We start from the raw sequence: 22288 nt of genomic DNA, 5'->3' as shown, positions 1-22288 counted from the left end.
GATTTACTTAGCTCCTCCTGTATATTTCTACACATTGTGCAGTCAAGCGCCAGGTTCTTTTTGCACTATTTTTAAGTCGTTCTTCAATGTTCTTCTCCAATTGTTCCGTGGTCGGCCTCGTTTTCTTTTCCCATCTTGGGGTGGGTAATTGTTGTTTTTACATGGCGGCTGTTAGGCAGTCGCAAAATGTGTCCTGCTAATTTAGGGCGACAGATTGTGACTGTTTCGTGGAGTGGTCTGGATTTTGCTCTTTGCAGGATTACGTGATTTCTGTACCTCACTTTCAATATTCTTCGACGACATTCACTGGCGTTTAGGGCAGTAGGCACAACAATGGAATAGTACAGGCGTATTTTAGTTGCTGAAGGAATTGTTGGTCTTGATCAGTTATTATTAATTCTTCTGAAGACAGAAGCTGCTTTACTAAGTCTAAAAATGACAAACGTCAACATCACCGCTTTTGTGAATCATACTACCCAAATACACAGCTTCTACCATTTTAATTGGCTGCTGTGGCACATTGATAGGGTTGTGCTGACTGTTCCAAGTCAAATGTTGTGAAACGTGTTGGCTGATTGAGGGTTTCTTTTAAATTTTCCAACCATCTGGCATTCTGTTCTTCGGCCATCAGGAGTGTCTGATGTAGTTTGTTCTTGATTGGCATTCTGGTATTGCTTCTAACGGCTGTCAACTCCCGAACAATGCGATAGAGCATTTTAACATTGTGGTTCCTTGTTGCTGCTTCTGCCTCAGTTCCTTTTCTCTCCAGCCATTCTTTTTTGTCTGCTCTGCAACTCTGCTTCACCATGCGATCCAAGTTCCTGTACTCAGTTATTACTCTTTCAAGTGCTTTTCTTTTTTTTTTTTGCTTCCTTTTGCTTTCTTTCTGCATGCATGTACTTTCCTGAATCCATTTTCCTCTTGTGTTCCTCTTCTCCTTCCAATTGTGATATCAGCGTTTGTTTTCCCCAGTGTTTCCTTGAATTAGGACCACAGTTCTTCTGGTTCTCCTTGATATTGTTGTTGTTGTAAGATTTCAACTCTATTTGCAATCTCGAGTTTGGACGCTGATGCATGATTAGCATCTGAGCAATAATCCAGTCCGACAATTATAGACTTATGACTGGTTTGTTTTCTCTTCTGTTTTGCTCAGTTGAATGAATGATGAACAAGACCCCAACATACTTGAATTCCCCCACTTGGGGCAGGATCTCATCCCCGACCTGGAGAGGGCACTCCACCCTTTTCCGACTGAGGACCATGCTCTCAGATTTGGAGGTGCTGATTCTCATCCCGGCGGCACGGTGGACGACTAATTAGAGCGTCTGCCTCACAGTTCTGAGGTCCGGGGCTCAATCCCCGGCCCCGCCTGTGTGGAGTTTGCATATTCTCCCCGTGCCTGCGTGGGTTTTCTCCGGGCACTCCGGTTTCCTCCCACATCCCAAAAACATGCATGCTAGGTTAATTGACGACTCTAAATTGCCCTTAGGTGTGAATGTGAGTGCGACTGGTTGTTTGTTTGTATGTGCCCTGCGATTGGCTGGCAACTGGTTCAGGGTGTACCCCGCCTCCTGCCCGATGATAACTGGGATAAGCTCCAGCATGCCCGCGACCCTAGTGAGGAGAAGCGGCTCAGAAAATGGATGGATGGATGGATAGATTCTCATCCCAGCCGCTTCACACTCGGCTGTGAACTGCTCCAGTGAGAGTTGGAGATTACGGATTGATGAAGCCAATAGAACCACATCGTCTGCAAAAACAGAGATGCAATACTGAGGCCACCAAACCGGACCCCCTGCGCAGAGAAATTCTGTCCATAAAAGATATGAACAGAATCGGTGACAAAGGGCAGCCTTGGCAAAGTCCAACCCTCACCGGAAACGAGTCCGACTTATTGCCAGTAACGCGCACCAAATTCTGACACTGATCGCACAGGGACTGAATAACCCGTATCAGGGGGTTCGGTACTCCATACTCCTGAAGCACCCCCCACAGGATTCCCAGAGAGACATGGTCGAACGCCTTCTCCAAGTCCACAAAACACATGTAGACTGGTTGGGCGAACTCCCATGCATCCTCGAGGACCCTGCCGAGGGTGTAGAGCTGGTCCACTGTTCCACGGCCAGGATGAAAACCACACTGCTCCTCCTGAATCTGAGATTTGACTTCCCTCCTCTCCAGCACTCCTGAATAGACCTTACCAGGGAGGCTGAGGAGTGTGATGCCTGTAGTTGGAACACAGCCTCTGGTCCCGCTTCTTAAAAAGGGGGACCACCACCCCAGTCTGCCAATCCAAAGGCACTGTCCCCAATGTCCATGCGATGTTGCAGAGGCGTGTCAACCAGGACAGCCCTACAACATCCAGAGCCCTTAGGAACTCCGGGCGAATCTAATCCACCCCCAGAGCCTTGCCACCGAGGAGCTTTTTAACCACCTCGCTGACCTCAACCCCAGAGATAGGAGAGCCCACCTCAGAGACCCCAGACTCTGCTTCCCAATTCCCATGTCGATGGAATTGAGGATGTCTTGGAAGTATTCTCCCCACCGGCTCACAATGTCAAGGTCAAGGTCAGCATTGCCCCATCCTCACTATACACAGTGTTGATGGTGCACTGCTTTCCCCTCCTGAGACGCCCGACGGTGGACCAGAATTTCCTCGAAGCTGTCCGGAAATTGTTCTCCATGGCCTCACCAAACTCCTGCCATGTCCAAGTTTTTGCCTCAGCGCTGCTTCAGGAGTCCCACAGGCCAAAAAGGCCCGATAGTACTCCTTCTTCAGCTTGACGGCTTCCCTCACCGCTGCTATCGACCAACGGGTTTGGGGATTGCCGCCAAGACAGGCACTGACTACCTAACGTCCACAGCTCCAGTCGACCACCTCAGCAGTGGAGGTGCGGAACATCATCCACTCGGACTCAATGTCCTCCACCTCCCCCGGGACTTGGGTGAAGTTCTGCCGGAGTTTGGAGTCGAAACTCCTTCTGACGGGATTCTGCCAATCGTTCCAAGCAGACCCTCATAATACGTTTGGGCCTGCCAAGTCGGACCGTTATCTTCCCCCACCATTGGAGCTGGTTCACAGCTCCACCCCTCTCTTCACCCGAGTGTCCCAAGATATGCGGCCGCAAGTCTGATGACACGACCACAAAGTTGATCATCGAAATGCGATCTAGGGTGTCCTGGTGCCAAGTGCACGTGTGGACACCCTTATGCTTGAACACGGTGTTCGTTATGGACAATCCGTGGTAAGCACAGTAGTCCAATTACAGAGCACCACTACGGTTCTGCTCGTGGGGGGGGGGGATCGGTGTGCATAGGCACAAACAACAGTCATGACCATCCCCCACCCGAAGGCGAAGGGAGGCTACACTCCACCGGGGTGATGTACAGGTGCCGAGCCGGGGGACAATAAGTATACCTACGCCTTTCACCGTGGGCAACTCCAGAGTGGAACCATGGGTGTGAAGCCCCAGACAACTTAGCTCCTAGGATCATTGTGACACACAAACCCCTCCACCACGATATGGTGATGGCTCATGGAGGGGTTCCTCCTACATTCCTACGTTCCTACCCTCACCTATGGTTACTAGCTGTGGGTCGTGACCGAAAGAACCAGAGCCAGGTTACAACCGGCCAAAATGAGTTTCCTCCACAGGGTGTCTGGGTCCTTAGAGATAGGGTGAGAACCTCGGTCATCCGGGAGGGACTCGGAGTATTGCCGCTGCTCCTCCACATTGAGAGGAGCCAAATGAGGTGGCTTGGGCATCTGATTTGGACGCTTCCCCGATGAGGTGTTCTGGGCACGTCACACCGGGAGGAGACCCCGGGGACGACCCAGGACATGCTGGAGAGACGACATCTCTTGGCTGGGTTTGGAGACTTTTTCTGGGACAGGCTCACTAATCTTCTAGAAGAACATGAAGGCAGCATTAAAATGAACTTGACATCCACAGAAACATTTTGTCTGACAATTTAAACAACTATGCAAATAAATAGGTTGGGAGATCATTCATCATGTAGCAAAGTAACATTCACCACTAAAACAAAAAAATCATCATTCATCAGGGGCAAGAAGTAGAATGTTTTAAATGAGCCAAGTCAACATATCCACTCCAGATATAAAGCCGATCAAGCATGTAATTTACCTGCTAAAGAGGAGAAAAAAATTAAAGACATTAAAATCATTACAAATAAGTTTGGTGATTTCAGGACGTCAAGAGACATGATGCAGATGTTGCACGCGATAGTTTTGCAATTAGATATAAAGTCTTAATCACTTAAGTCTATTTTAGGTCTATCCATTCTAAATGCTATTGTCTTTTGCTACATATGCTGTCATGCTATCTTCTAAGTTGTGTATTAGGTCCAGATGTACATTCCTGGAAATAAACATTGAACCAAAGATCTATTTTGATTATCTTTTGATCAAACCCAAATGTTTTAGACTACAGCCAAAAAAAAGGAACTGGCTTCAAACTGTTCAAATACTTGTGTATGTGACTGTACCATAATGTGTCTAACTCTGTGATTCTCAACCAATGTGCCAGGGAACAATATTATGCCGTATTAGTCTTCAGGTGTGCCATGAGAAATTATCGAATTTTACGTAATTGCTCAAAAAGTGGCGGCGACTGGTTAGAGGGTCAGCCTCACAGTTCTGAGGACCCGGGTTCAATCCCCGGCCCCGCCTGTGTGGAGTTTGCATGTTCTCCCCGTGCCTGCGTGGGTTTTCTCCGGGCACTCCGATTTCCTCCCACATCCCAAAAACATGCATGAATTGGAGACTCTAAATTGCCCGTAGATGACTGTGAGTGCGAATGGTTGTTTGTTTCTATGTGCCCTGCGATTGGCTGGCAACCAGTTCAGGGTGTACCCCCCGATGACAGCTGGGATAGGCTCCAGCACGCCCGCGACCCTAGTGAAGAGAAGCGGCTCAGAAAATGGATGGATGGATGCTCAAAAAGTTCTATTAGATGACAGGAAGTAGATACAGTAATTAATGTATCCACTTTTTATGACATTTTTCTTTGTTGGTGTGCTGTGAGATTTTTCAATTGTAAAATATGTGCCTTGGCTCCATAAAGGTTGGGAATCACTGGTCTAACTGATTATGTATTATGATTTTCGATAATTTTCAAACTATTCACGTTTCTTTCTCTGTATCATTTAATTTCTTCATTCAAACCATTCACACGTATCACCTTCTTTCCACACTGTTATTTTTCTCAGAAATATGGGCTTATTTTCAGCAAGTCCTTTTGAAGAAATATTCGACTGAAAGAAATGGGATGAATGTTCTCACCGGACCAATATTTGATAAAGACTTTGATGGCGTAAAGGACTCGACTGACAAGATTAAAGAGTAAGATTTTTTTCTTCTTTTACTCAAAACCAGTGGTTAGGTCCTTTTAAGATTATGGATAATTTTGTACCTGGACCCTTATGTAAATGAAACCCAAGGCAAATTGTACTTAAATGCTGAATACCTGACTTGAAATGTTGAAAATTTAAATGAAGAGAAGTGAACATGAGATTTGAAAAAATTTAAAAACCTGACCTTTACAACAAATATAATCAGAATTTAAGAATTTAATAAATACTAACATGCTAGAAGTAAGAACGGTTGACATGTAGAATGTGTGACTTAGACTATTTAAAAATGTTGGCTCATAGTACAGTAGTACCTCGACTTACAAGTGCCCCAGGTATCTTTATGTATTTGCTTTGAATTAGCTCTCAGTATGGTTCCCAAGAAAGTGAAACATGCAAGTGATTGTGCTAATAGGAAAATGAGGTTTTTCAACTGTCACCTCTGCGAATGAAAGACAAACACAGGCAGTCCATCTGCTGCAGAGCTGAGTGACCTACAAGGTGAGATAGCCGGCACTCACTACAGTGTGTGTGACTTTCAGTTTAATTACTAGTAGGTATATTACTAGAATTTTTTAAACCCTTCATATCAAAATAGACGATATCATTGGCTCGAGGACTGATACACATAAAAGGAGCCTAGTTTATAAGAATCGGATAAGGATTAAAGTTCAGAGGACAAAGATGTTTTGGGGTCAGTTAAAATACATATTTGCATTGTTTATAAATACATGCACGTCACTTCCAGCAAGTTGTCAACTATAGTTTAGCTAAACATGAGGGTTTTATTACGCGTATTGAGCACTCCACGAATATACCCGAAGCTCGAGACACCGGGGTGTGGTTACTCTATCCACCGCAAGTACGACCAGTAAGTGACGTTGCAATTGACAAACACAGCGCACTGCACTCTATACGCAATGGTGAGTAACGTGTTGGAATATGAGGAGGAGGAGGATTTCGACGTACAGGAGTACCCAACTGAACTTTGCATCGTCAAACCGTACGTTTGAGCCTATCAGGTCGGAACCTGACAGTGCCGATGACGAGCAGCCAAGTAGCAGCAAGTACAACAGAAAAAGAGAGTGGCCACTGGCTCGATGTGATGGTATGTCAAGAGCATGTCTTTTTGTACACTCATGGCTTGAAATAATGGCACTGGTGCCAATATTTTTTAGCACGACTATGCGTATTATATATTTTTATGTTTCAGTGACATAGCACAGGCTTCTACATAGTCTGCAGTATTCCTATATCTTGTGTGGCCCTCGCTCGAGTAGCTTTATAACACGCCGCACAGAAAGTCTTTGCCGTGTCTGTTGGCTTATCATTTTGGCAAAAGTACAGAATACAGTACTGAAAAGTACTGCATGGATCTTTTTTCCTATTGCCCAGTGCATAATAACCATAATAGAGTCATAGGTATATACAAGGAAATCCTCACCTCTCGTCTGCGCTGCTTCACCGCTGCACCGTGGCGGCCGCGAGATTTAGTTCTCTTGCTGGCGGTTGAGGTCCCGATGGCCGTAGGAAAAAGAGTTGGCACTGCAGCTGATTTCAGCCTCTGCCTAACGACACTTGTGTATCCAATGCTTTCTGCTAAGTCTTTCTCTAAACACGTCGGTTCGAAGTGATCAGCACTGTTTGAAATGCTTGCTTGGCATCCATAGCTGACCAGTGACCACGTTTCTACCCGTCGACTGGCGGTGCTAGGCTTTTATCCGTGGCCAAGGCTATTTCAGGGGGTCCACAGACTATGACGATGAATTTGTTTCTCGACCAATGAATTGCAATCCGAGTCTCTAAATGTTGCAATTTACATACTAAGCACATAGAAGATGAGGTTTGTGCGCATAAAATAAAGTTTATTAACAATGTTTACAACACAATGTACACAGAAACACAACTGCAACAATTTTTCAATAATCAGAGTAACCCATTCACACGGTTATCCACTCACACACACACACTCACACACACACAATTACCTACTCACAGTTACTCACGCACACACACAAAGTATTCACTCACACTGTCTCTGTCCACCTTACCGTTGCCTGACTTGCTTCACTTTAAAAAGAAGTTATATATCTTGTCGCCCTGTCTTTTCATTTCTCAACCCTATGAAAAAAAAAAGGCCAGTTTTGTTACTCTTAGCATCACTTACAATTGCACAATGTTATCAAATCCCCACTTCAAGCCAAAACAATGTCAGAGGAAATAAAACACTGTAGATCTAAGTTTAATCTTAAAACTTTCAGCTACTCAGTGGTTCCCAACTGGTTTTGCCTCAGGACCCAAAATTTAACTTAGTCATTAAGTCACAACCAAAATGTTTGACATTCCTTAGCAACTCAAATTTATTTCACAAAAAATAGCCCAGTAATACAAAAGCGTTTATGCTCTGTTGAAAACAGTTGATATATATATTAGACTTCACACCGATCTGATTGGCGGTATCGGGATTTTATGCTGATCAGCTTTCATGTCATAAATCGCCGATCCGATCAATGACGTCATCGATTGGCTCCGCACAAGACATTTAACTCAGCGTCTACGTTGCGTATGAATCCAAAAGATAGTTTATTTTTAGCCTTGTCAAGTGTCTTGTTTCGCAGTACTGTAACTATCTGATGGCCAATAAAGTTTTTTCAAACTTGTCGGTGAAAAAAGACGTCGTCGGTGTGGGACTATTTTGCGGTGTCTCAGACAAACAACACGCAAGTTATTTGGAGGCTGTGCACAACTGAAGTACGTTGTGGGCAACGTCATCTAAATGCTTCGACACAAATTTGATCGAGCACCTGAAGAATGTACATGACGAGCATGCCGCGTTCATGCAACCTAGCGTTGGGGGTGGGACGGTGTCAAACGGACTTAAACTCTGGACAACACCCGTCCATATAGCCGGACAGTGAGAATGTTAAAGTAAGCATGTCATTAACAGTATTTATTAAAATAATTTAATTGCAATAAAGTAATTTCATTACAGTAAGTTAGCACACATTAATTCTGCCAGTTGTAATGTTGATTTGACCTAAAGTTATGTCAGTGGCCAATCCTTGAATGACCCCTAGAGGTCATTGGTGTTTTAACCCTTCTTGGATTGCCTGCCCGTGTACCGACCTATGCCCGTCTATTAAACCACTCTTTTTGGAAACTGTCCATTTGTTTTGGAGTCTTGCATTTTTGGGTCCTATCCTCTGTTCCGTTCATGACAGAACGAACTGGCCATAACATGGACCCAGCAGACTCAGACCCGGTGCGCAAAGCCCTTCAAGCGCAGGGTCAACGCCTCTCGAAGCAGGATGAGCAGCTTGCTGCCCTCCACCTTCATCTAGAGGGACTGTCAAGGCATCAGGACAATATGATGAGACAGGTGGCCTCACAGTTTGAACCTCTTATGAAAATTATCCAAGAAAAGGAACCAGTTGGCACCACACCCAATAGCGCCACGGTATTTCCATGTGAAACAGTCAACATGCAGCCACCTGCCACCTCCGCTGCTGTCTGCCCACAGCTCTCTCGACCGGAGAGGTTCTCTGGAAATTCTGGGAACATTAAGCCGTTCATCACGCAGTGCGAACTCCACTTTGAGCTCCAGGCAGCTGCCTTCCCCACCGAGCGGGCAAAGATCGCTTTCGTCATTTCCCACCTGACTGGTCGTGCGGATGCGTGGGCTACTGCTGAATGGAGCCGCAATTCCGCCACGTGTCATTCATGAGTTTCGCATTCTAGCATCTGAGAGTCATTGGAATAATCGGGCGCTACTCGATGCCTTTTTTCAAGGACTATCCCCCGCCGTCGAGGATCATTTAGTGCCGCTAGACCTGCCGACCGACTTGGACACTCTCATCGCTCTCGCCGTAAAAATTGACAAGAGGCTTTTGGATCGCGAGCTGGATGGAGATCGGCGGAAGGCTGCGTCACCGCGCACTTTGAGGACAAGCCTCGGTGACCAGCCAAACCAAGGCAAATCCCCTGGTTCCGGTCTCAACCCACTGGCTAACGTCCCCACGGAGGAACCCATGCAACTGGGCAGGTTCCGTCTCTCCCCTGAGGAACGTCAACGCCGGCTGAGGGAAGGGCGGTGCTTCTACTGCGGTCAGTTGGGTCATTCCGTGAGCAACTGTCACGTCAAAGTTGCCGGTGCCGGTAGCAAGGGCACGGGAGAGGTGAGTCTGAATTTGATGAAGGAAGACCCTACACGGGTTCTTCCTAAAGTGACACTATGCTCTCCTGATCAAGAAATTCATACACCTGTATTAATTGACTCTGGTTCTGACGCAAACATACTCAACTCCATCCTCGTTAAACGTATGCACCTTAGAACCTTTGAAATAAAACGCCACCGCAACACCTATGCTGCAGACGGCAGTTTTATGGGCAAAATCACTCACCGCACTCAAACACTCACATTGACATTTCCCGATTCTCACTCGGAACGCATTAGTTTTCATGTTTTTGACGCCATGAATCAGGACCTTATCTTAGGGAACCCATGGTTGAGATTACATAACCCCCACATTGACTGGTCCTCTGGGCAGGTTATGTCATGGGGCAGCAATTGCGCCCGGAACTGTTTCAAGCCGCCATGTGATGTTCAGGGTCATGTTTCTAAGGACAATCCACAGACCCCATCTGGGGATGCTGATTTATTTCAAGTGCCCACCTGTTACCAGGATATTAAAGACGTTTTTTCCAAGTCCAAGGCCAAACCCCTTCCACCCCACAGACCTTATGACTGTGCTATTGACTTGCTGCCTGGAACCACACCCCCACGAGGCAGGTTGTTCTCTCTTTCAGGGCCGGAACACAAGGCCATGAAGGAGTACGTGGAGGAATCACTGGCAGCCGGGATCATTCGCCCATCTTCATCCCCTGCGGGAGCAGGATTTTTCTTTGTGGACAAGAAAGACAAGACCCTGCGACCCTGTATCGATTACCGGGGTCTCAACGAGATCACTGTAAAAAACAGGTACCCTCTTCCTCTCATCTCCACCGCCTTTGAGTTCCTGGAGGGAGCCAAGGTTTTCACCAAACTGGACTTAAGAAATGCATATCATCTAGTCAGAATAAGGGAGGGGGATGAATGGAAAACAGCATTTAACACACCAACAGGACATTATGAATATTTGGTAATGCCTTTTGGGCTTACTAACGCTCCAGCTGTTTTCCAGAACCTCGTCAATGATGTCCTGCGTGACATGCTGAATGTTTATGTTTTTGTTTATTTGGATGACATTTTGATTTTCTCCCCGGATGAGGAGACTCACATTATTCATGTCCGCTCTGTTTTGCAGCAGTTACTGCAGAACCAACTATATGTTAAGGCTGAGAAATGTGAGTTCCACAAGGCGTCAGTTTCTTTTCTGGGTTTTGTCCTGGCTCAAGGTGAAGTCAAAATGGACCCTTGCAAAGTCGATGCAGTAATTAATTGGCCTACTCCCACGTCACGCAAAGATGTACAAAGGTTCTTAGGGTTTGCAAACCTCTACAGAAAATTCATCAGAAATTTCAGTTCTAGAGCCTCTCCTTTGCATGATCTTACCTCGCCACACAAACCTTTTGCATGGAACCCGCTTTGTCAGGCAGCGTTTCAAAAACTTAAGTCGAGCTTTACCTCCGCTCCCATCCTTACTTTGCCAGATCTCCAACAGCAGTTTGTGGTAGAAGTCGATGCGTCTGATGCCGGAATAGGAGAAGTGCTCTCCCAGAAATCTCTCAAGGATGATAAATTACATCCTTGTGCTTTTCTTTCCAAAAAACTGACACCAGCTGAGAAAAATTATGACATTGGTGACCGTGAACTGCTGGCAGTCAAGGTGGCCTTGATGGAGTGGAGGCACTGGCTAGAGGGGGCACAGACTCCGTTTTTAGTATGGACAGATCACAAGAACCTTGAGTATATTAAGACTGCTAAAAGATTAAATGCGAGGCAGGCTAGATGGGCTCTGTTCTTTACTAGATTTAATTTCACGATATCCTACCGACCCGGTTCTAAAAATGGTAAGCCAGATGCTTTGTCACGCATTTTCTCCGAAGAGAATTCTTTGTCCGACCCAAAGACTATTTTGCCCAAGTCATGTTTTATTTCCGCTTTTGTTTGGGACATTGAAACGGCGGTTAAAGAGGCTCTGAAAGACACTCCTAGCCCTGACGATTGCCCTGAAAACAGGCTTTATGTGGTTCCGACCTTAAGGGGAAGAGTCATCCACTGGGCTCACACGAACCGCACTGTATGTCACCCAGGCATTGCCAAGACTTTCAATATCTGGTGGACTGGGAGGGCTATGGGCCTGAGGAACGTTCATGGGTACCGTCTGCGTTTATCATGGATGATTCGCTCATTCGGGACTTCCACGTTGCGCATCCAGGGGCCCCAGGGCCGTCTGGGGCCGGCCGTTAAGGGGGGGGGTACTGTCATGTGTGTGTGTGTGTGTGTGTGTGTATGCGTGTGTTCCAGGTTTTGTCTTCCTCTCTCTCGTTTCTCACACACCTGCTCCTGTGAGCATCTTCACCACCTGTGCCTCATTCATACCTAATTACCGATTGTATTTAACCTCGTGTCTCATTCCCACTCGTTGCCAGTTCGTTGTACCTTGTCGTCACGTTCCAGCATTCCTTGTCACAGACTCACAGTAAGACTTTGACCCTGTTCCGATTATCGACCTTGCCTCTTTGCCTCATGTTCTTGGATACTGTTGCCCTTCTTGGATTGCCTGCCCGTGTACCGACCTATGCCCGTCTATTAAACCACTCTTTTTGGAAACTGTCCATTTGTTTTGGAGTCTTGCATTTTTGGGTCCTATCCTCTGTTCCGTTCATGACAAATTTGAACTGGGACGCGGCTCCAGCACGCCCGCAACCCTTGTGAGGATAAGCTGTACAGAAAATTGATGGATACAGTATACAAGTATATACAATAAATGAACAATTCATGAAAATAGACACATTGCTCCATCTTGTGATCGGATCGGTGATCGTTTTTCACCACCTGTGCCTCATTCATACCTAATTACCGATTGTATTTAACCTCGTGTCTCATTCCCACTCGTTGCCAGTTCGTTGTACCTTGTCGTCACGTTCCAGCATTCCTTGTCACAGACTCACAGTAAGACTTTGACCCTGTTCCGATTATCGACCTTGCCTCTTTGCCTCATGTTCTTGGATACTGTTGCCCTTCTTGGATTGCCTGCCCGTGTACCGACCTATGCCCGTCTATTAAACCACTCTTTTTGGAAACTGTCCATTTGTTTTGGAGTCTTGCATTTTTGGGTCCTATCCTCTGTTCCGTTCATGACAAATTTGAACTGGGACGCGGCTCCAGCACGCCCGCAACCCTTGTGAGGATAAGCTGTACAGAAAATTGATGGATACAGTATACAAGTATATACAATAAATGAACAATTCATGAAAATAGACACATTGCTCCATCTTGTGATCGGATCGGTGATCGTTTTTTTTAAACTTGCTGGGAAAAAAAATCCTGATCGTGTAAACCCTAATATATATATGAAACATGAAATATTAAATAAAAAGGCACACATATTATGAAGTAAAAAAAAGGCAGACCTTTGTTTGTCATTGAAAAGGGCAGACTTCTTGAATCAAATAAAATAAAACTTGAATAAAAAGGCAGAATTCACATGAATTACAGGAAGGCGATACCTATTTAAAACAAGCTACACTGGTGATACTTGTGAAATTTCAGTAATCAAACTGAAATATAAAGATAGAATTCACTTGAATTACAGTATTTGTGCTTTTTAAACAAGTTACACTTGTGATCATTAACATCACTTTTGTGATGCCCTCACAAAAAAAGCACTTCACTAGTTTGTCTTAAATGTGTTTTTAGGTAGCCTGTTGTGCAGTACAGTACGAATGAAATAAGATGCTACATAGAAGAGAAACAAATGTGTTTCAGTGGCGTTTTTAAGCTTCCGCTGTGGTATTATAATTGCGGTCTATTGAGAATCAGACTTGATCAGTCGAACAGAACAAAGTTTCTAGAAGGGAGAGAGAAAGACAAAAGACAAAACACTAATTGTAAACAGAATGAGAGAAGTAAATCATTACATTATCAACAACAATGAAACATTAAATATGAGTGTTCCATGGGGTTGTAGTGCTACACCCTGTGAGAGAAGGACAGGACAAGATAGAACAGGAGAAGAAGCATGCAGGACAAGGGTTGTGAACCCGGCTGTACAACTGAAGTGTGGTGGCATTAATTATGTAAAGTCTACAGATGAGAGTATAAGTGATGGGATAGACAACCGATTTGCATATTCACAAGTTATTTGTTGCAGTAAGTGCGTGACTCCACACCCAGGAAAAGAGTCCTCGGGGTGTGTGCCTGCGGATACATGCAAGTAAATTGATACCGTTTTACATGCACAAAGACTGACAGAAGTGTCCTGTAATTGCTGTGGCCGCACCGCGGTGGCTGAGGACCCCACTCAATCAATCGAGGGGTGGATCAGGCTCAGGAAGACCAGAGAGCAGCCCGGCGGACGGGACACATCCCACACCGAGGGACCCAGGGCGGTCCACCGGCCCAACCGAGGCGCCCCGACAACCGGCCACCCAGCGGGGGCCGCAGGGACCCAATAACACCCCCCCAGCCAAACACCCCACCCTACCCACCACCACACACGCCCCTACATCCCCCCTCCCCTCTGCCCCTTGAGCGTGGGAGGTGGACCCCCAGGCAACGAAAAGAACCCCACAGCAGGCCCCACAGCCCGCAGGGGACTGCCCGTCTACCCCACGGGTAACAGCCAACATCGAGCAGGAGGTGGGGTACACCCTGAAATGGTTGCCAGCCAATCGCAGGGCACATACAAACAAACAACCATTCACACTCACATTCACACTTGTGGGCAATTTAGAGTTGTCAATTAACCTAGTATGCATGTTTTTTTGGGATGTGGGAGGAAACCGGAGTGCCCGGAGAAAACCCGCGCAGGCACGGGGACAACATGCAAACTACACACAGGTGGGACCAGGGATTGAACCCCGATCCTCAGAAATGTGAGGCAGACGCTCTAACCAGTCGCCCATCGTGCCGCTGCATGCATTCCAGTCGCTGACAAATTACAAGCGACGATCCCCCCAAGCTGAGAACAATAGCACACTAGCCAACGACTTGAATACCTTCTACTGCAGATTTGAAAAGGACACTTTCACACCCCACACCCACCCAAGTCGCACCACCGACCACTATCACTCCACCGACTTCTGCGTTAACCATCCGTGAACAGGATGTGAGACGCATCTTCAAACAAAGAAAGATTAACAAAGCGGCAGGTCCAGATCGTGTGTCCCCATCCTGCCTCAAAGTCTGCGCAGACCAGCTCGCTCCAGTCTTCACACAAATATTCAATAGATCTCTGGAACTGTGCGAAGTACCATTCTGTTTCAAACGCTCCACCATCATTCCAGTCCCCAGAAACCTACAATCTCGGGCCTAAATGACTACAGGCCTGTCGCCTTGACATCTGTGGTCATGAAATCCTTTGACCGTCTCGTGCTGGAACACCTCAAGAGTGTCACAGGTCCCCTGCTGGACCCCCTGCAGTTTGCCTACCGAGCGAACAGGTCTGCGGATGATGCAATCAACATGGACTGCACTTCATCCTAGAACACCTCGACAGTGCAAGGACCTACGCGAGGATCCTGTTCATGGACTTCAGCTCAGCGTTCAACACCATCATCCCTGAACTCCTTTCCTCCAAGCTTCTCCAGCTCAGCGTCTCACCTTCCATCTGCCAGTGGATTTACAGCTTCCTGACGGGCAGGACACAGCAGGTGAGGCTGGGGTAGGCCACCTCATCCACACCTAGCATCACCACTGGGCCGCTCCAAGGCTGTGTCCTCTCTCCACTGCTCTTCTCTCTCTACACGAACGACTGCATCTCAGCGCACCCGTCTGTCAAACTCCTGAAGTTTGCAGATGACACCACTGTCATCTGCCTCATCAAGGACGGTGACGGGTCTGCATATCGACAGTAAGTGGAGCGGCTGGAGCTGTGGTGCGGCCGACACAACCTGGAGCTGAACACGCTCAAGACTGTAGAGATGATCGTGGACTTCAGGAGGCATCCTTCGCCACAGCTGCCGCTCACGCTGTCCAGCTGCTTTGTGTCAACCATCGAGACCTTCAAGTTCTTGGGAATTACAGCCTCTCAGGACCTGAAGGGGGCGACCAACATCAACTCCATCCTCAAAACCATCCAGCAGAGGATGTACTTCCTACGGCTTCTGAGAAAGCACGGCCTGCCACAGGAGCTGCTGAGGCAGTTCAACACAGCGGTCATCGAATCAGTCCTGTGTTCTTCCATCACAGTCTGGTTTGGTGCTGCTACAAAAAAGGACAAACTCCGAATGCAACGGAAAATCAAAACTGCTGAAAGGATTGTCGGTACCCCCATACCAATCCTTGAGGACTTGCACGGTGCCAGAACTAAGACAAGAGCGTGCAAAATCCTCTCGGATCCTCCACATCCCGGTCATCAGCTCTTCCAGCTCCTTCCCTCAGGTAGGCGCTACCGATCAATGCAAACTAGAACTAGCAGACATTCCAACAGCTTCCTCCCTCTTGCAATCAACTTCTTAAACACCTAACCTACAATTCCATAACAACATGCTGGCAATTTTTTTGACTTGAGTTTGTTGTCACATTTCTGTGGGGCCAATTATACAATACACGTGCACTCACTGTAGTAGTCTCGCTACGCTGCACTATTTGCATATCTGTTGTTGACCAATACTGGCCACTCATGCCAGAGTAGCATCTGCTCCATTTTCACACTGATTGAGGAGTATCTGCAACATTTGCACGATCAACATTGTCCCAGAATATCGCACTACTCACTTGAAGTCTCGGCACCCAATGGTCATTGCAACGGACTATTGTAATATTAGTCTTTCGAGCTGCTCTAAATGCTAGAGGACTCGTCATCTTTTTTGCACAATGGTAAAAAAATAATAATAATAATGTACCGGCATTACCAGATAACAAGCAACCCTTTATTGCTCAGTGACTGTTTTTTTTTTTTTTTTTTTTTAGTAATGATATAGGAAAGTTATTCCGGCGTCTTAAATCAGCTGAGATATTTTTCCAGAAGTGGTGTGTAATTTAGATTGGTTAGCTCTGTGAGTTTTGACGAAATCTTCTTTTCCTTTCGGCTTGTCCCGTTAAGGGTCGCCACAGCGCGTCATCCTTTTCCATGTAAGCCTATCTCCTGCATCCTCCGCTCGAACACCAACTGCCATCATGTCTTCCCTCACGACATCCATCAACCTTCTCTTTTGTCTTCCTCTAGCTCTCTTGTCTGGCAGCTCCATCCACATCATCCATCTACCAATATACTCACTATTTCTCCTCTGGAGGTGTCCAAACCATCAAAGTCTGCTCTCTCTAATTTTTGTCTCCAAGACATCGAACCTCGGCTGTCCCTCTGATGAGCTCATTTGTAATTTTATCCAACCTGGTCACTACGAGAGCGAACCTCAACATGTTCATTTCCGCCACCTCCAACTCTGCTTCCTGTTGTACTCTTCAGTGCCACTGTCTCTAATCCGTACATCATGGCTGGCCTCACCACTGTTTTATAAACTGCCCTTTATCCTAGCAGAGACTCTTCTGTCACATAACACACCTGACACCTTCCTCCACCCGTTCCAACCTGCTTGGACCAGTTTCGTCACTTCCTGACCACACTCACCATTGCTTTGGACGGTTGACCCCAAGTATTTAAAGTCCTCTACCCTTGCTATCTCTTCTCCCTGTAGCCTCATTCTTCCCCCACCACCCTTCTCATTAATGCACATATATTCTGTTTTACTTCGGCTAATCTTCATTCCTCTTCTTTCCAGTGCATGCCTCCATCTTTCTAACTGTTCCTCCAGCTGCTCCCTGTTTCACTGCATATCACAATCTCATCTGCAAACATCATGGTCCACCGGGATTCCAGTCTAACTTCATCTGTCAGTCTATCCATCACCACTGCAAAAAGGAAGGGGCTAAGGGCTGATCCCTGATGCAGTCCCACATCCACCTTAAATTCGTGTCACACCTACAGCACACCTCACCGCTGTTCTGCTGCCCTCGTACATGTCCTGTATTATTCTAACATACTTCTCTGCCACTCCAGACTTACGCATGCAGTACCACAGTTCCTCTCTGGGTACTCTGTCATCGGCTTTCTCTAGATCTACAAAGACACAATGTAGCTCCTTCTGACCTCTGTAGTTTTCCATCAACATTCTCAAGGCAACTAATGCATCTGTGGTACTCTTTCTAGGCATGAAACCATACTGTTGCTCGCAAATACTCACTTCTGTCCTGAGTCCAGCCTCCACTACTCTTTCCCATAACTTCATTGTGTGGCTCATCAACTTTATTCCTCTATAGTTCCCACAGCTCTGCACATCACCTTTGTTCTTAAAAATGGGCACCAGTACACTTTTCCTCCATTCCTCAGGCATCTTCTCACGCACTAGAATTCTATTGAACAAGCTGGTCAAAAACTCCACAGCCACCTCTCCTAGATGCTTCCATACCTCCACGGGAATGTCATCAGGACCAACTGCCTTTCCATTTTTCATCCTCTTTAATGTCTTTCTAACTTCCCCCTTACTAATCATTGCCACTTCCTGGTCCACCACACTTGCCTCTTCTACTCTCCCTTCTCTCTCATTTCCCTCATTCATCAACTCCTCGAAGTATTCTTTCAATCTAGCTAGCACACTGCTGGCACCAGTCAACATATTTCCATCTCTATCCTTAATCACTCTAACCTGCTTGCACATCCTTCCCATCTCTATCGCTCTGTCTGGCCAACCTGTCTAGATCCTTTTCTCCTTCTTTAGTTTCCAACTTGCCATACGTATCATCATATGCCTCTTGTTTGGCCTTTGCCACCTCTACCTTTGCCCTGTGTCGCATCTCAATGTATTCCTTTCGCCTCTCCTCGGTCCTCTCAGTGTCCCACTTCTTTTTAGCTAACCTTTTTCCTTGTATGATTTCCTGTACTGTGAGGTTCCACCACCAAGTCTCCTTCTCTCCTTTCCTGCCAGAAGATACACCAAGTACTCTCCTGCCTGCCTCTCTGATGACCTTGGCTGCAGTGGTCCAGTCTTCTGGAAGCTCCTCCCGTCCACCGAGAGCCTGTCTCACCTCTTCCCGAAAAGCTGCACAACACTCGTCCTGTCTCAGCTTCCACCACATCGTTCTCTGCGCTGCCTTTGTCTTCCTAATCTTCCTCCCCACCACCAGAGTCATCTTATACACCACCATCCTATGCTTTCTAGCCACACTCTCCCCTACCACTACCTTACAGTTGGTAACCTCCTTCAGATTACATCGTCTGCACAAAATGTAATCCACCTGCGTGCTTCTACCTCCGCTCTTCTCTTTCTGCCGAAGAACCCGCTTTCCACCTCGTCTTCTTCTTCGACTTCGACCCACAGTAGCTGAATTTCCAACGACGCCCTGCAGGTTGACGACGCCGGTGGCGGACGTTGTTAACTCGGGCCACAACCGATCCGGTATAGAATTCTTTGGATGAACGCTCATATTTGTTTGGCAAAGTTTTAAGCCGGATGCCCTTCCTGACGCAACCCTCTGCATTTATCCGGGCTTAGGACTGGCCTACAGTTTGCACTGGCTTGTGCCCCCCATAGGGCTGCATTGAGTTTTCACGAAATATTGAGACCAAAATACTTCATGTTTCCTGTAGGAATAGGGTACTCTGAGAGTCCATGACTTTGCTGTTATGAGGAGTATTGTTGATTTTGTCCAGTTAATAGAGTAGTCTGATATTTGAGAAAATGTTTTCATGAGATTGAAAACTGCCTGTAAGGAATGAAGAATATCATCAGCATATAGATTGATTTTGTGTTCTGTCATGAGTGAACAGATACCTTTAATATTAGCATTCTGACGTATAGCAGCAGCAAGAGGTTCGATAAATAGGGATATGGTTGGGGAGTCGTTGAATTTCAGAAACTCATCCCATTCCTTCCTCACGAAAGAATGAAAATCCGAGTCCTTCAATAGGGACGTGTTGAAGCGCCATGTTGGTGGGGTCTCAAATTTGATTCAACTTTTAGATTGAGAGAAATCGGTGCGTGATCGCTGATGATGATTGGATGTATTTTGGGAGTAATTCTTTGAGCCGCCGAAAAGAAATCTATTCTTGAGAAAGAGCGGTGAACTGACAAGAAAAATGTGTATTCTTTTTTTCTACGGTTTTTCAGCCTCCATATGTCAACGAGACCAAAGTCATCCATATACTGCTCTTAGTTTGGCTGATAAGTTTAACGTGTAAAAAAAGCATGTAAAAAAAGACTGGATCATCTTTATTTGGTGCGTATACATCCATCCATCCATCCATTTTCTACCGCTTATCCGGGTCGGGTCGCGGGGGCAGTAGCTTTAGCAGGGACGCCCAGACTTCCCTCTCCCCAGCCACTTCATCCAGCTCTTCCGGGGGGATCCCGAGGCGTTCCCAGGCCAGCCGAAGGACGTAGTCTCTCCAGCTGTGTCCTGGGTCGTCCCCGGGGTCTCCTCTCGGTGGGACGTGCCCGGAACACCTCACCAGGGAGGCGTCCGGGAGCATCCGAATCAGATGCCCCAGCCACCTCATCTGGCTCCTCTCAATGCGGAGGAGCAGCGGCTCTACTCTGAGATCCTCCCGGATGACCGAGCTTCTCACCCTATCTCTAAGGGAGAGCCCGGACACCCTGCGGAGGAAACTCATTTCGGCCGCTTGTATCCGGGATCTCGTTCTTTCGGTCACGACTCACAGCTCATGACCATAGGTGAGGGTAGGAACGAAGATCGACCGGTAAATTGAGAGCTTCGCCTTTTGGTTTAGCTCCTTCTTTACCACAACGGACCGATACAAAGTCCGCATCACTGCAGACGCTGCACCGATCCGCCTGTCGATCTCCCGTTCCATTCTTCCCTCACTCGTGAACAAGACCCCAAGATACTTGAACTCCTCCACTTGGGGCAGGATCTCATCCCCGACCTGGAGAGGGCATGCCACCCTTTTCCAACTGAGGACCATGGTCTCAGATTTGGAGGTGCTGATTCTCATCCCAGCCACTTCACACTCGGCTGCGAACTACTCCAGTGAGAGTTGGAGCTCACGGCTTGATGAAGCCAACAAAACCACATCATCAGCAAAAAGCAGAGATGCAATACTGAGGCCACCAAACCGTAACCCCTCTACGCCTTGGCTGCGCCTAGAAATTCTGTCCATAAAAGTTATGAACAGAATCGGCGACAAAGGGCAGCCTTGGCGGAGTCCAACCCTCACCGGGAACAAGTCCGTCTTACTGCCGGATATGCGGACCAAAATCTGACTCCGGTCGTACAGGGACCGAACAGCCCATATCAGGGGGTTCGGTACCCCATACTCCTGAAGCACCCTCCACAGGACTCCCCGAGGGACACGGTCGAACGCCTTCTCCAAGTCCACAAAACACATGTAGACTGGTTGGGCGAACTCCCATGCACCCTCTCGGACCCTGCCGAGGGTGTAGAGCTGGTCCACTGTTCCACGGCCAGGACGAAAACCACACTGCTCCTCCTGAATCTGAGATTCGACTTCCCGACGGACCCTCCTCTCCAGCACCCCTGAATAGACCTTACCAGGGAGGCTGAGCAGTGTGTTCCCCCTGTAGTTGGAACACACCCTCCGGTCCCCCTTCTTAAAAAGGGGGACCACCATCCCAGTCTGCCAATCCAGATGCACTGTCCCCGATGTCCACGCGATGTTGCAGAGGCGTGTCAACCAGGACAGCCCCACAACATCCAGAGCCTTTAGGAACTCCGGGTGAATCTCATCCACCCCCGGGACCCTGCCACCGAGGAGCTTTTTAACTACCTCGGTGACCTCAAACCCAGAGATAGGAGAGCCTGCCTCAGAGAACCCACACTCTGCTTCCTCATGGGAAGGCGTGTCGGTGGAATTGAAGGAGGTCTTCAAAGTATTCTCCCCACCGACTCACAACGTCCCGAGTCGAGGTCAGCAGCGCCCCATCCCCACTATACACAGTGTTGGTGGTTCACTGCTTTCCTCTCCTGAGACGTCGGATGGTGGACCAGAATTTCCTCGAAGCCGTCCGGAAGTCTTTCTCCATGGCCTCACCGAACTCCTCCCATACCCGAGTTTTTGCCTCAGCGACCACAAAAGCTGCATTCCGCTTGGCCAGCCGGTACCCATCAGCTGCCTCAGGAGTCCCACAGGCCAAAAAGGCCCAATAGGACTCCTTCTTCAGCTTGACCTCACCGTTGGTGCCAACCAACGGGTTCGGGGATTGCCGCCACGACAGGCACCAACCACCTTACGGCCACAGCTCCGGTCAGCCGCCTCAGCAATGGAGGCATGGAACATGGTCCACTCGGACTTGATTTCCCCAGCCTCCCACGGAACATGAGCAAAGTTCTGTTGGAGGTGGGAAGTTGAAACTCCTTCTCACAGGGGATTCTGCCAGACGTTCCCAGCAGACCCTCACAATACGTTTGGGCCTGCCACGTCGGACCGGCATCTTCCCCCACCATCGGAGCCAACTCACCACCAGGTGTTGATCAGTTGACAGCTCCGCCCATCTCTTCACCTGAGTGTCCAAGACATGTGGCCGCAAGTCCGATGACACGACCACAAAGTCGATCATCGAACTGCGACCTAGGGTGTCCTGGTGCCAAGTGCACGTGTGGACACCCTTATGCTTGAACATGGTGTTCGTAATGGACAATCCATAACGAGCACAGAAGTCCAATAACAGAACACCGCTCGGGTTCTGATCGGGGGGGGGCCGTTCCTCCCAATCCTTCCAGGTCTCACTGTCATTGCCCACGTGAGCATTGAAGTCCCCCAACAGAACAATGGAGTCC

The 22288-nt window shown here is 47.6% G+C and overlaps 1 protein-coding gene across 1 annotated transcript in view; it reads left to right on the top strand.

Moving 5' to 3' along the window:
* The window catches only part of enpp2 (ectonucleotide pyrophosphatase/phosphodiesterase 2), a 297302-nt gene that overhangs the window by 234752 nt on the left and 40262 nt on the right, over window positions 1–22288 (top strand). Inside the window, exon 23 of the mRNA XM_061673612.1 lies at window positions 5230–5362. Within this exon, the coding sequence (XP_061529596.1) occupies window positions 5230–5362 (133 nt within the window). The remainder of the gene's footprint in view (window positions 1–5229; window positions 5363–22288) is intronic.

Source organism: Phycodurus eques, chromosome 4, assembly GCF_024500275.1.
Source record: "Phycodurus eques isolate BA_2022a chromosome 4, UOR_Pequ_1.1, whole genome shotgun sequence".
Lineage (NCBI taxonomy): Eukaryota > Metazoa > Chordata > Actinopteri > Syngnathiformes > Syngnathidae > Phycodurus > Phycodurus eques.
Note: the sequence above shows the minus strand (reverse complement) of the source record. Positions and strands in the feature narration are given on the sequence as shown.